Raw genomic sequence first — 15,551 nt, 5'->3', positions numbered from 1 at the left:
ACACACATTTCAAAGATGGAAAGCACCAACTCTGAGCTAGCATAGCTTACAAAACAAAAACTGTAAAGTGTCTGAGACATGCCATTATTTCAGTCCAGCTCTTATCCACTCTCGACATCTTTCCACACAAACACTGTCAAACAAATGTCATTCAAGAAACGTTCACTTTAACATTCATCATAGCTATACACGTCACTATCCACCAAGAATGACCAACATCCTCGCTGATACAGCTGAAAAGTCCACGTTTCCTCTCCTTTTTCTAACGAGAGTTAGACACTAGGCAGAGCACAGCGTGTGATGTGGTGCGCTGGCCCTACTAATGCATCCCAGCGTGCGGGGTAACTGTCACCGTGACGAGGTGTTAGAGGGCATAGATAGTGTGCATGTCTGTGTTTGGACACCTGCCCCGCAGATCTCCAAGAGTCACATCACGCTTTCGTCATCTGACCAGAATTCACCCTCTTAACTCTTAATGCCGCCGAATCTGCTTTACTCACATAACTGTCATAACTGACATCTGCCTCTGAGATTAGTCAGGAGATAAATCAGCAGAGCTGCGCACAACAAACAGGACACTCAAATACAATCAGTATGTTGTCAAATAAATAACATTAATTCCAAAGACGGTATATTTTAGATGGACAGTGGTAGGAAGACCTTGTGTCTACTTGACAAACTGTCAAACATTTTCTCCCGTGTCTTTTTGAGCACCATCGCTGCGACAGTGCTCCCACGAGACTATACGGATTCCTCCAGATACAGATTAGCAATGGCATCCATAACCACACGAGTGACCCAACCGGTTTTTAACAAGTCTAGAGTTTACCCACACAATCCACTGTTGTTCATACAGATTAATGAGCAAAGTGTAAAAAGTCAACTGTATGATAGCATAGAAAACAGGTGTAGAAAGCCTGTTGCGATCAGAAAGAGTACCCAGTGCAGAAACGCATTAACAACAGAGGAACAGCAAGTAGTTTCCTGTACTTGCTTAGGTTAAAGATTTCAGCCACACAGACATACACAAGCTGTGGAAACAGAAAAATCTTCTTTTAAATTGTATAATAAAAGTGCAGCCAGCTCTTTCTAACCCTAAGCTTTTGTTCAGAACTGCAGGAAAGAGCTACAAAACAGACATGAACCCAAAAACTGCTGCCTTTTAGTTACGCAAAATAAGCTTCAATAACGGGGATGCCATGAATTAAAAACATATAGTTGGTCTTTGGAGTAAAACATTTAACAAAGGAGAGAGAGAGAGAAAAAAAGCAGGTTGCTGAAAAAATGTTTTGATATCTAGATTTTTTTAGATAATTTCAGCATTATGGTTGAAAGCAACATGTTGCATCAATTGTTGTGGTTGTTAAAAAAATAGATTCATCTTCTATTGAGACACAATAGCAGTGTGGGAAATAATTATTTCATCTGCTGCTCAATTTGTAGGTTTGCTCACTTACAATGAGGTTAACAGTCTCTATTAGTTATGGTAGTTTTCTCAACCAACAGTGTGGTGAAGTTATCCTGTACCCTTAAGAGAAAAACAGCTCTAAACGATAATGTTTCCATCTCCCTGCTTGACTGTGGGGATGGTGTTTGTTGGATCGTACTCAGCATTTCTTTTCCTTCAAACACGACGGGTCAAGTTGGTGCCAAAGAGCTTGATTTTAGTTTCATCTGACCACAGCACTTTCTGCCAAATTTTCACTGAATTATTTAGATGTTCACTGCCAAACTTCTTGAGCAGGAGAAACTTATGTAGTACAGTGAGTTAGCAATGGTGTTCTTGGTGACTGAGGTCCTAACTATCTTCAGATCACTAACAAGCTCCTCCCATGTGTTTTTTGGCTGATTCATCATCGTTCTCATAATCATCTTCACCCTACGAGGAAAAGTCTTGCATGATTGTGACCGATTTTATATTTCTTCCAGTTCTGAATAATCGCACGAGCAGTTGTCACATTCTCATCAAGATTCTTGTTGATGGTCTTGCAGCTCATTCCAGCCTATTGCAGGTCTACAAGCGTTCCCGTGACATACTCTGACACCTCTTTGGTCTTGCCCACTTTGGCGGAAAGGTTGGAATGGAAGAAATTGATTCTGTTGACAGAAGTGCTTTGTACACATAACAAGTTGAGGATTAGTAGTATCTGTAATATACTGTAATTTGTTTGTCACATGAGCACATAGACAAATTTTGGGAGCCAGAATTGTGGCTGCGTTGTAGGCGAACAAATACTTGTTTCATTCAGTGACATGCAAGTCAGTTTGTAACTTTTATTTGCTGTGTTTTTTCTGGATTTTTGGTTGATATTCTGTCTCTCTCCTTTAAAAATAAAACTACCAAAAAATTAGAGACTGTTCATTTCTTTGGAAGCAAGCTAACTTACAAATTCAGTACTGGATCAAATAATTATTTCCCCCACTGTACTGATAAGAATTTCTGTAAAAAGTAGGGCTCTGCTGCACAAGACACTGGCCTGTGAAGGAAATAGTCTTTCCATTGCCTCAGCAGAATGAGGCAGCCTTGTTACATTACCTTTCAGAAGGCTTTATTCTTTCGTCCTTATCTGAGGCATGAAGATCAAGTATTACTCTGGAGTGCGTAAGCTTGAAGAATCTGTCTCGATCTATAACTAGGAGCCAGTAAATTTAGAGCATAGGTTATCTGAGTTATGTTGTGAACACCGATATGCTGAAGAATGAATTCAGCTGGCGTTTTTAAATGTTTGGTTTTAATGCTACCTTCAGAGATAAACCTTTGCAGGTGGTTTATGTGCTTTGACATTTATTTATTTAAAAAAAAAACCTGGTTGCCCATTTTCAGCTTGATGTAACCAGAGGACCACCTCTTTGGTGGTCTCAGTCAGTATTGTCCTGTTTTCATGTTTCATCCAAAAAAAATGATTTCAACCGGTTTTCAGTATGATTGAAATGTAATTGACAGAGAACAAATTGCCATCAATAGAAAGACCAGGATGTCATCTTGACAGTAAAGTAGGACTCGTATAGATTGCATTCATGATGCTTGATGTAGAGGTCTTAGACTCATGTCCCTAACAGAGGACAAAAAAGAATTGCTGAGGTTTTAGGAGGATATAAATCAGTTTTAAAAACCATCCCAATTAATTAAACCTTAACTAAAGAATAAAGAATAAATCCCAAACTGAAAGAAAAGAAAATAGGACATGTGCTACAGGACAAACAGCAGTCTCCTTTCTCTTAATAGCTTTTTACTATTTGGCATGGGAATACTAAATAGATGATAACCACTTGTAGTTCCCACAAAGCCACCACTGTTTTAAGGGCATTTCCCACCATTGGGTTTGGAACATTTGATCAATTCGTTTTAGAAGCTTGAGTGAGTTAAAGTTCCCCCTCGGGCAGAATATTGCAATAGTAATTAAATAATTAAGCACACAACAAGGTAGAAACCAAACCCTTAAAATACCAGCACACCAGCTATAATCCAGCATATAATCCATCATGTTATAGGGTACACAACTTTACTAAAGAACACACTAATCTTCATCCCAAAATGCTTATTTAATAAACCAGGATGGAAAAAAGCTGAGGGCAAGAAGGTTGGATCCAAACATAACCACGTTCTCAATAAAGACTGGAAAGACTGAACATGGTGGATGACAGCTCCAGCTCAGCCTAAGCCAATATAAACACTGGATCAGTAACAACAACTGGTTCAAGTGACACTGATGGTTCAGAAACAGCATGAGGTGGACTGTGATGCTCGGTTTATCAGCAAAGTATGGATTATGTACAGTTTAATCCATTAACATTACAAGAAACACACAACACCATCACCACCACTTCCTTGTCATGGAAACCATCATCAGGACACAGACAGATTTTTCACAGTTACAAAACTGCAGAACCTTAAATGTAACCTGAAAAGGGCTCTAAACCAACATTTGGGCGAATATTGGTGCAGCCCTTAAATAATCCCCCTGTGCAGGCCAATTTTAATGAAGACAAGTGAATACATTTAGCCATCCACTTAGACTTATGTTCAGAAACACCGCCCTTATCCAGCACAAACTATCAACGGGAATGCTCAATTATCGTCCTAACACCACAAAGCATACGTCCGTTTCCGTGGGCAACAGCTAAACGTCATCCTGTCACCGAACAAGCCGGGACACCAAACTTGAGCTTTAATTGATGATAACGTGTAAACAGTAAGCTGAGAACGGTTAGTTTACTTACCCTGTTCTCAGAGCGCAGTCAAAAAATACGAAGTGTCTTGAGTAAAGACTTAGACTGTTTCAATGACAGCTGTCGACACGCACTACCTGTCACGCCTGTGGAAACGAAAAGCCGGGTTTTGTTGCCTTTTGTTTGGAGCGTCTCTCTGAGCTCCAGGGAGGCGTGGTGGAAAGCTCTACTTGATGCCTTCAGGAGCACCTCGGACATTCTATCACCACCGTCAGAAGACCAAAAGCTTTTTTCTTTTCTTTCTTTTTTTCCATTTTTTGTTAAATGCTAATAATAGCATCGGCAAGGTCCTACAACTTTTTTTTTTAAAATCAGACATAAAAAATACGGTAAGGATAACAACAACTGAAATAAAATTAGATCTAAAATGAAATTTTCTTTCTCTAACTGTAAAGTTTTGCAGGAGCCCAGGCTTGCTGCCAATGAAAGTGTTAGTTTTAATTCTGTTCCACTGCTGTAAAATGCAATTCTAGACACTTTTGGACATTAAATATACTTTACACAACCATATTCATAATGCCTTAAATTTTGCACAACTGCAACAAAGACCCTTTCTAAGTAAAATATCTGATTGCTTCTTATACAACAAAAAAGCAACTCTATATGATGTATTTAAGTCTACACTCTAAACTCTGATAATCAGAAATTAAATTGTATTTAATTTCTGAAATGTAATTTTAATTTTTGTAATTTTTTATGCAATATTTTTTGAAAAATAAAACAACAAACAAGCTAATTTTTCCAATTGTGTTTATGCGCAAGTGAACACATTTAATAAAAAAACAAAAAACAAATCCTTGGTGAAAATATGTACACTGAAGCTACAGAATAATCCCCAAGTAGCACTGAAAAGTTTCATTACCATGAAGGCAGCATGTGATCTGTGATTTACAGACTGTGTGAAGAGCGCCACAAAGTGGATGTTTTTTGATTTTTTTTTTTGTTTGTTTTTTAAATAGTAACCCATAGCCTAGGAATATGCGTCAGGGGCCACTGAGATGTCAACAACCAGTAAAACATTCCTGTGAAATTAAAAGTTAGGTTAGCAAACAAACTGCCCACTGTCTTCTTGTGCTACCATGTCCTGTAATCACAAGTTACACAGTAATGTATACTTAGAGTATGATTTTAATCTAGTCTCTGTCCAGCAGTTTGACAACTTTATATTTGTACTGATAAACATTTTATTTATTTATTTTTCTTTGTAGCTCATGAAGTGGTAAATGGATAGAATGATTTTAGGGGGAAAAGGGGCTGGTTTCACATTGTTACCTGTGCGTGGGGGTAGGATGCGTGGTCTGTCTGCCCCAAAACGCTGAAGAAAAATTGCAAGTTGTTTCTCCTTTGGTTCTTTGTCCAAGCCTGTGGCTCTCAGGTAAGAGCCAAACTGTTCTTTCCATGTCTTCCATTGTGCAGACAGGTCGTCTAGCATGGGCAAAAAAGGCTGCATTTGAGCTAAATGTAATGCTGTGTGCATGCTGGAGGAGGATCAGTTGCCCGCCAAACACCAAGGTTATAATGAACATTCAAACTACTACCATGGAAAACACAAAGCAAAGCAAAGAATTTGGGCTCATGTGATTGTGTCACACTTGAAAAGGAGTGAAAGAAAATGGTTTTATCAGTTTGGGAACACATTACTGTGATTTGTGGCAATGACTCTTCCTATATTGTTTTATAAAAAAATCTGCAATTTACCATCAGTTTTTCAGTCTGGGACTTACCAGTGCTGGTGCTGTAGGTGCGAACCGTGGTGTCAATGGGAGGCGGAGAGCAGCCCGAGTCGATGGATGCAACTTCGTCGTCTTGGGAACAGCCAGCCTGGATGGCTCTCAGGTAGCTGTGGCTGCGGGATCGGAAGCACGTTGGCATGGGTAGGTCTGGAGGCTCTGAGTTGTCCTGAGAATGGGAACGGGAATCTCTAAATGTAGAATCTGAGCTGCGGTCTTCATAATGATGGCTCCTTTCTAGGTCTCGTAGCTAGAGTGAAGGAAAAAAAACAAAACAAGATTGGCACTGATGTAGCAGTAGTTATTTTGTTCACTGTAGCTGCTCCTTGCACTCAAGGCGGCTGCCTTGAGAGTAGCTGCTAGGAGTAGCCTCTAGATGTGCAGTAAAACCACCAAATATGTGCACTTGTGCAAATGTGTGTATGGTTAAGGGTACGTAGAATTTGCTATAAATGCATTTTTACGATGTCCAATAATGATATATTAGACTGATTTATTTTATAGGCTATATTTGTATTAAAGTCATTTTTTCTTCTAGTGATCTGCACCGTTATTTAAATTTTTTTCCTCACATAAAACTGTACAACAATAATGCTAAAAACAAAGAAACAAACAAAAAAAAGACCCAATAAGGCAACAGATGTGACTTTTTTCATGTTGTGACTCAATGCTCATATAAATTCAGCTTTTGCTCTGACTTTTCTAAAGGTGAGTGTAAGCACACATTGGCACAATCATGTAAATGTTTCAGGTAATTTGAATTTTTCTGCTCTGGAAAAAGTCCATCACTAAGTTAGAAATATAATGCATAATGAATTTGCATGGCTCGCTTCTGTGCATGTAAGTTCAAACCCTAAATTGATATACTGGGCGAATGTGTTGTAATGCAGTGAGTGAGCTGTCAGAGATTGGCTGTAAATCCTGTACTAATAGCCTGCACTGCCTCATTTCACTGAGGAAGATCAGAGCCACGCTGCACAGTTGTTCATCATCTCACCGACCTTGACATTGGGAGGCTAATAGTTCTTATGTAAGTGGACGAACTGGAAATTTAAACTATCAGTGAGATGCAGTCAGAAAATAGGGAATCTTTGTTCGCTGGGAGCTCGTTTTATTACAGTCGTTCGGGTTGTATCTGTGAAAATGTAAATTATACTAAGGAAACGAGTGTAGCTCGAGGCAGACAAAAGGGTCTTTGACTGGTGATGTGAGAGTAGAAAGTTTGCCAGGAGCCAAATGATGTAAATTATGATCGAGAACAAATGCACTTGGAACTCATTAGGAAGATAATGGAAGCAAATGAGACACAGACAGAAATGGAAAACATTTTTTTAACCTCTGAAAGATAAGAGACGCCACATTTTCCCTGTCAGTCTTCCAGGAAAACACTGACCTGTCCCATGCGTCTGCCCAAGGTACTGCAAGCCTGGCTGAAGTCATCGTCGTCCCATGGTGGCAAAGATGAGCCTATACTCCCGATACAGTCTAGGTTGTCTAGGCTGCGATTATTGGAGAACTCTCTGAGAGATGGAAGACAGCTGGGAAGGGAAGTAACCAAAAGATATCCTTTAGGGATATGAAGTCTAAGTAGAAAAACTGATGGAAAATGATCGTAAACAGGATATGCTGTTGCTAATGCACGATGACAGAGAGGCAGAAGGGAAAACGTTGATCAAGGGAGAAAATGAGTGACCAGCAAAACCAGAAATTGAAAGAGAGATAAAAGGAGGACAAGTTTATTATTGAAGTCATCCCTTTAAATCCCACTTTGATGCTCCAAATCTCATCTCTGTTTCATCTAATTTTAGCATTAGTCATTTTAGCATCCCAGCATGCAAAGCCAATGATGTCAGGCGAGGCATGTACAGTGCACAGCGTTCTATGCAATCATGGTGCCAAGACAAAACATGTTTAGGTTTTTATTAAGCTAAAAATAGAATGTTATACATGTTCTTTGTTGGCACACAGTGATAGTGACATGGCAGTAAAATGCCATGGCAAAGTGTATGGACACAGATGTCCCCCTCATTCCCTAATTTGAATAGTGTTGAAGCTACTTTCCACCTAAAAGCACTGGACAGATGGTATTTACAAGCTTACGGGAGGTTAGCAGTTGTTGGCAGCAGGACATGAATTTTTGCATTTGGAGTTTCCACTTTCAGACATCTGAGGGGGGCAGTGCAAAGTCACTGATCATAGACCAATCCGATCTGAAGTGTTCTGCACCGCGCCCCTGAGAAGTGGCTTGCAGACCTATCACTAACCTGCTCATTGACCTGCCCAGCTGGTGCAGAGAGGACACACTGTGGAGTGGAGACCACAGGGCATCTAGCTCCCCTTGCAACAAGGTGTATTCCAGGGTTCTGCTGCTCACGCCAATCAGGTAGGCGCAGAACGGAAGAAAGTAGGGTTGGACGATCAGGAATTAGCAGGGGGGTATTAGGGTAAGTCATTCAAGCGTAATTCTAGATTTTTAAATTGCTTGGTGTGTTTGGTAGGTAAGCTGTGCCCATGATTATCAACCCCCCCCCCAACCTCTTGCTTGTCTTCTTTATCCTCTGTCTCTGATCCAACCAGAATTATAAGATACCTCAAAAGGAAACTATACAACACATTATTGCATCAAGGTTTTGTGTCATGTATGTATATGAATGTAATAGACACTGACAAAAAAAGCCCAAAATACACTAAAGTTTGTCAAAGCATGATAATCTGGGGGAAAAGATGTTATCGCGGGGTATTAAAATTTCATACATTCATACATTTCTCTAACAAGTCAATATTTGAAAAGTTGATTATACATTAGAAAGCATGACAGCTGTGGCTTAAATTAGTGTAACATCACTGTGGATAAAAATGAAACAATATGACTATATTTTCTTGCCTTGCATGAAAAAGCACAGTCAATTAGCAATGTCCCACTGTGCTTGCATCACACATTGTGCAATGCTTTGCTCCAGAAACCATGTCACTCAGAGGCAAGTGAGCCACAGTCCCACTTAGTCAAAGCGATCGGGCTGATTTGTGCTGATTTACTGGCTGAACGCAAGCAAAACTCAGTGTCATATTGTGTAAACTGCACTATTGTATAGCGTATTATCTTAGTGACGCTTTCTATGGCCAATAGTATGTAGGTAAATCACAGCTGAGGTATGATAGTAAGAGTGACATGTGGACAGCAGCAGGGAGTCTGACACCACTTCTATGCGTGAGTAAGCGCAGCGTGGACTGTGTGTACACGTGTGCACTTGTGTGTGTGTGTGTGTGTGTCTGTTCTGAGGCTGGGCTTCAGTATGTATCCATAGTTTTTTTTTTTACTGTTGTTTGATTGTTAAGAGTTTTTGCCAATCAGTATTTATAACAGTGTGTTCTAATAAGTGTTTTGGGCGTTCTCTGAAAATCAGCAGATTTTGGGGGGGGGGGCTACATACATTTTAAAGGGCCAATCAGTAACTTTTCTTCTGACTATAGTCATGCATTAAAAACAACATGTTGTATTTTTCCCAGCTTATCATGACTGGAGAAACAGACATGGTTTTTCTAGTTGTTCTCATGAACGGTAACCATACGCTTTCTTCTTCTTTGATCCTTGTTTGTATTTAAAGGGTTTCTCCCTTATTGTTTATGCTAATTTGTAATAAACCATAGTTCAGTTTGTGCCCTTACTTGCGTGGGGGAAACTGGTCACTCAGAGACTGCTGGGTAGCCCTGAGGTAGCTCTGACGCCGAGCAGCAGTTTTTGGTGAGGGTTTGGGACTTCCCTCAGAGTCATCGCTGTCTTCCATGTCTCCCATTGCCTTCACATAGCTACCACTCCGCATCCGCCGGCATGGGATTTCATTGGCACCCCCGCTGCGACCTAATGAGCTGCTCCAGTCACCCTATAGCCACCATTAAGTGAACAAAATGAGTCTTCAGTCAGTTTTTAACAATCTATGTTGTTACCTAACCACTGAAGTGTTTCCCTTGATGGTAATAGCTTATATAAACATACAGTAAACACTCAACAAATAGATAGAATATAATTTTTTATCCACTCTACTTTGTGGGCTACTCACCCTTCTTCCAACCTGTAGGTAGTTGCAGGTTAGTTCTTGTTGGCAGGACTTGGACTTGAGCATGGACCTGTCCAGAGTAGCTGAGCCCTTCTGAATAACCTGTCTTGGTTGACCCATGGTTAATGTGGACCACGACCCTCCTTTCATATAGTCACTATCATTCATCATCAAACCTCCTGGTCCACTTAATCCACCTAGTCCACTTAATCCACCACCTCCTCCACCCCCTGGCCCAGGAAGTGCCTGATACTTTAAGTCACTGCTGCTTTTAGATGAGCTGATAGTGTTGTAGCCACTGTGGATGTATCTGTTCTGCCCCCCGTGGCTGTCGGGGCCAGATGGACGCCCGAGAGTCATCATGGCCATGGTGTTGTGGTAGCTGCTCAAATCGCTGCTGTCCAGATCATCCGAGCTCCAGTAGCCCGACATGTTGGAGCGTGGCCGTCGCTTGGCAGTTGCTTCTGATTTTGTACCTCGATCTTTACTTTTGGCTCTGCGATTGTGCTTCCCTCCGTCCTCCGTACTAGACGAACCTCCTCCACTGCCGGTCGACCGTCCATTAACATTTCCTTTCATGTTGTGGCTCTCCAGTGACTGCGACTTTGCAAAGAGCTTCTGCACTGAGTGCAGCATGTAACGAATACGACCAGGACTGTCCGTACGCTGCTTGGCAGCAGCAGCAGCAGATGTTCGGTGAAACTGCAATGTGCTGAATCCATCACGGCCACCAGGTAACTGTTTATCAAACTCAAGCAGACTTGGTGGGGTCTGGTTCTTGGTCATATGATGTGAAATTGTTGCTGAGCCACTTGTAATCATAGGTGTTCGTGCGCTCAGCCCCGCCATGCCCATGCCCATGCCCATTCCCGTCCCCATGCCCATCGACATGGAGGTCCCCAAGGTCCCTGTGCTTATTCCTCCGATACTGTCCCCAGGAGGAGAAAAATCAGACTGGTCATAGGAGTTGTAGTGAATCCCAGGAAAGGTGCTGCTGTTGGACAGCTGGTTGTTGAGGGGCAGCATGCATTCTGGTGGGAGGGAGCTTGGGTTGGCTGAAGAGTAAAGGTGGGGGTCCATGGTGCCATAGTGGTCCATTGTGGGACTCAGCAAGTAAGGGCTGCGAGGAAGTGTCGTGGTCTTCTGAGAAAAGAGGGCCTCTGAATGGTCTGCAGAAGGGTCGCAGGAATCAGACAGGTGTCTGCTGCGGTTGGTCCCTAAGCCTTTCATGATGGCGAGGAGGTCCAACCCTCTAGAAGACCTCCAGGCCAGAAGAGAGATTCTTTTGAAGATATTTCCTAGAAAAGAGAGACAAACAACCCAACAAAAAGACAGAAGGAAAAAGGTTTAGAGCTGATTAATACAGCACTGTACAAAATACAAACACTCAAACTCAACCATCCATATCAGCTTGGCCACACAAATACGCCCACTTCTGCGCTAAACCAGACTAAAACAGAGTAGCTGGAAGGCATTTTTTTGTCTGTACAGTGAATGAGCCAGCTTCCCACTGTCTCCCACAGTGAACATCTGTGTTAAAATGCTAGAAATGGATAGAAAAACAACATGTTAAACAAAGGCGCGCTGTAGCTTGTGGGTCAGGGCATAGATTATCAGTAGGAGAAAAACTGCTGACAGCACTGAGTTACTCGAGACGCCTCTGCATTTATGTGGGTCTCTGCAGCTGCCAGCGAACAAATATCTCCTTTTTCTGCCTAATCACATTCAGAAAAAAAAGGTCAATCATCATTGCACAAACATTTCCTTTCACGAGCACCCACAAACAAATGCAGACATGAGAAGATTTGATTTTGTGGCCTTTCCTTTAATAATAATAATAAAAAAATCCAAAACATAATATTACACACTTAAGGCAGTTTAAAAAATTATAGTTAACAACACTACCTGCTGTCTCTGGCTGACTCACTGTATCTCCTCCAGGTAAGTTGTGATACACAATGGCCAAATCTCTGTAAAAGCCCTTTCTTTCAGCTTGTATCATTCTCTCTTATTCCATCTGTTTCTCTTTCCCTCTCCTCCTCCACTGTCACTTCTCTCTCCACTTCCCACCTCCAGTGGGTATCCCTGGCACGAGTGATGAAGCTCCTGTCCTAGCTTTGCATGGTGAGCCAAGGATGGCGGGCAGACTGTCATAGTGAAACCAGTAAAAGAGGATTTGACCAGTGGGCGGTGGGCGGCAGGAGTTGGCAGCTACAACTTCTTGTCCTCCTAGTCAAGCTGTGCCAATGCCCTGCCTGGCAGGGCAGCAAGAATGGCGCTTCTCGTCATGGACCATGAACGATTATAATGGAGGGATATCATGCAAAGGTGATAGTGACAGGTATTAGGCTTGTTATCCTGTGTGGATATGTAGTTATTAATAGCTGAATAGTGTAATTATTATTACTCAATTTCTGCTAACTTTCTAAGCCAAAAGAATAGTACACAAGCCCACCGAGCATCTGTAAATACATCTGTAAGTACATTACATTTCAGCTTTTTAAAGCATGCTGCTTCCTTATCTCTGCTGGTGCAGTCAAGTGAATTAATAACTGGAATAATTCTTTGTACATTTTGGCAGACAGCTAATAAACACATACATTTCTACTGAATTAATTGCCATTTTTAATAAATACTGTAAGTATATTATGATATCACGCTGTAAACTGGAGTTAAACTGCGATAAAATATGGATGTCTTAATATTAGAGACTACCTCCGAAGCAGATGCAAGGAAAACTAATAATACTGTTAAAACTTAATCTCATGTTCAGCACAGTACATTTAATCTTAATTACTTTCAGACAAAGTCAGCTCTGCAGGACAACAACAGTTCACTGAAAATGTATTAACTTACAGCGGCTCTGCACAAACGCAGACTGCTGTTTGCTACGGAGGTTTTGGGTTCGGGCCAGATAAAAATCATCACTCCCTCATTTGAATTTTAGTCAGGTACTCTCATTCCATAAAAACAATCGTCAAAATAACATTGCTCTTTAATTTTCATCATTCACAGTTTCCATATTGAGAAAGCTAATGTGAATTGTCAGCCTAGCAGTTAATGGCTTTTTATACCACTTTCCTATTCATAAAATTTGAAAGTCAAATTGGAAATCAACCACCAGACCAGAAACAGACATTTCTTCTTCTCTGTCATATTTTCTATCAATCAGACAGTTTCTTTGGAGAAATGGCGAGGAGATATTTGCTATAAATCTCTATTATCACCTTAGGAGAGTTACAAACATGCATAAAAATCAGATAATGGCACAGTGCAGTGTGAGACAGGCAATAAGTGATGACAAAGCAGCTCGCCTAAAAATTACACCTCATTTGAAGGGCAATTTGAGTTGATTACAATTCATTGTTTCAGAGAAGGCACCGAAACATTACATGTTACTTCACCTTTAAAGTATGCACTACGTTGACACACTTTTTGCAATTAACCATTTGCCAAAAAGAAAAAAGCAACAAAAAAAAAATCTCCATATAAATTATGAACTGGCTTTATTTCCACCATTATTAGCATGCTCCAGGCACAGACTCATTTAGTGTCATTAACAGAGCCTTTCTGAGTGCCATCTCCGCTGATAGGGTCAAATCCTCTAAATCCTTTTACACCACATTAGCTAACTGCCTCATATCCCGCCGTGACACGCCACTCAGCTAAGCTTAGCATACCCTCCTCAATGTGTCAACCAATATGGCTCAAACTGACACTGATAGCCGCATTATTATTATTACGTATTGGGGGCAACGTGACAAATCTGTGTGTCTAAATGCCCAGGATCTCAAGCACTCTAATCGAGGGTATGCGGTGAAATACACACAGCAAATTTGTCTGTTAATTGACATTTCCTGTATGTTTTGAGCAGACGATCATTGCAGTGCATCTGTATTTAATAAAAGTGCTAATGAAGTGTTTATTATTAGAAGGCTTGCTTTAAATAGGGATGCTTACCAGTGCATGTCATAGAAGCTTATACTTTATAATGACATTAATCATTCAAGTTCAAGCTATAGTTCATTCTGTCCTACAGTGGAAAAGTAGATATTATAGTTAGATTTACATGGAAACGTTGGGTAACGTGGTGCCTTGAGTTCACCATCATGACTCAATGGGACTGGTAGACACTGCATGTTACTATAACTGTCATTAAGCAAAATCAAGCTTGGCAGATAATGTATATACGTGACATATAACCAGTGATGTGAGTGCTTATGATGCAAACCTGCCACAACTTTACTTCACTGTGTGACAGAAAGGCGAAGAGACAATTCAACCCTCAGACATGGGAAATTAAGGAATTTAGGTCAAGCCTCTGTTAGCTGGGTCCTAGACACGAGTCCGTGTGTGTGCGTTCGGTGCTCCGAGTGTATACTACTGGTGCGCACACAAATGCATGAATACCAAGAATGTTAATGCGCTTGTGCTCATGTGTGCTTCTACACCCTTGAGCGTCTGGTGGTGGCATCTCCCTGCCTTGTGCACTGGGGAGCTGCCATCTGCTCTTCCAATGGGAGAAGGAGTGTTTGGCATTGTGTCCAATTCATGACCTTACTCAGTTTCTCAGCCATCACAATGTCAGGGCTACAGGCAATTCACAGTGTCAACCAGAAGAGGGCGACACACTCAACACAAGCTGTACTGGTGTTTCTGCCAAGTTCCATTATTTTTTGATGTTTTCTATACAGCATGTGGAAGTATTTATCCTGACAATTCACTTGTTCACATCAGAGCTAACAGAATAATTTATCTGTTGCAGATTTTTAATGTGTCAGTGTGATTCCGGATAATGTGTGTGGATTTCAAAAAAAGATAAATTCAGAATTAAACACTATGGCAGACTGACGACCTGCTTAGGGTGTACCCCAGCTCTCACCCTATGGTAGCTAGGATAGGCTCCAGCCCCCCAATAACCCTGAATCGGGTAAGTGGAAGAGAATGGATGGATAGACAGATGAAGGAATGGTTGGATAATTTCAGGAACCTATCCTCCAACCTGCCCTATTCCTAGCATCCTCTCTGACACCAACCCTCTGCATGTCCTCCTGTTCCATCTTCAACATGCTTTCTTTGATATATTCACTATCCCTCCTTCCCACGTTGGAACCATCTCAACCTTGCCTGTCTGTCTCCACATTGCTCCAACTGAACTGTCCCTCTGATAAACTCATTTCTAATCTTGTCCATATTGGTCACTCCCAATGAAAATCTTAATATCTTCAGCTCTTCCACCTCCAGCTTGGCCTCCAGTCTTTTTGTCAGCGGCAGTGTCTCTGAACCAAACATCACAGCAGGTCTCACTAAACCTTCCCTTTCACTCTTGCTGCTATCCTTAGTACACTGTAAACCTACCTATGTTTTTATCTTCTGTACTAAGAGGTGGGTTTAAGTATAAGTAGTTTAAGTATAACAAAATCTGATATATAAATAAAGTCGTCACTGCCATTGCCATCCTTCTGTCAACAAATAACCACTCACACTGATTTTTAACCCCTGTACCCTGGCTGTCTTCTTCACCTCTCTTGTGCAC

At 41.2% G+C, this 15,551-nt stretch overlaps 1 protein-coding gene across 7 annotated transcripts in view; it reads right to left on the bottom strand.

Moving 5' to 3' along the window:
* dlgap4b (discs, large (Drosophila) homolog-associated protein 4b) overlaps positions 1-15,551 on the bottom strand; it is a 113,784-nt gene that overhangs the window by 15,876 nt on the left and 82,357 nt on the right. For 6 of the 7 annotated variants that reach the window (XM_063474463.1, XM_063474464.1, XM_063474466.1 and 3 more), the window contains 5 exons: positions 10,019-11,313; positions 9,627-9,841; positions 7,354-7,498; positions 5,955-6,210; positions 5,503-5,655 (listed from right to left, as the gene is read on the bottom strand). In XM_063474463.1, coding sequence (XP_063330533.1) covers positions 5,503-5,655; positions 5,955-6,210; positions 7,354-7,498; positions 9,627-9,841; positions 10,019-11,245 — 1,996 coding nt within the window. In that variant the 5' untranslated portion in view covers positions 11,246-11,313. The remainder of the gene's footprint in view (positions 1-5,502; positions 5,656-5,954; positions 6,211-7,353; positions 7,499-9,626; positions 9,842-10,018; positions 11,314-15,551) is intronic. The other variant, XM_063474468.1, reaches the window with a different exon arrangement.

The sequence above is a fragment of the Pelmatolapia mariae genome, linkage group LG5 (assembly GCF_036321145.2).
Source record: "Pelmatolapia mariae isolate MD_Pm_ZW linkage group LG5, Pm_UMD_F_2, whole genome shotgun sequence".
In the NCBI taxonomy this organism is placed as follows: domain Eukaryota; kingdom Metazoa; phylum Chordata; class Actinopteri; order Cichliformes; family Cichlidae; genus Pelmatolapia; species Pelmatolapia mariae.
This window is presented reverse-complemented; position numbering and strand designations above follow the sequence as displayed.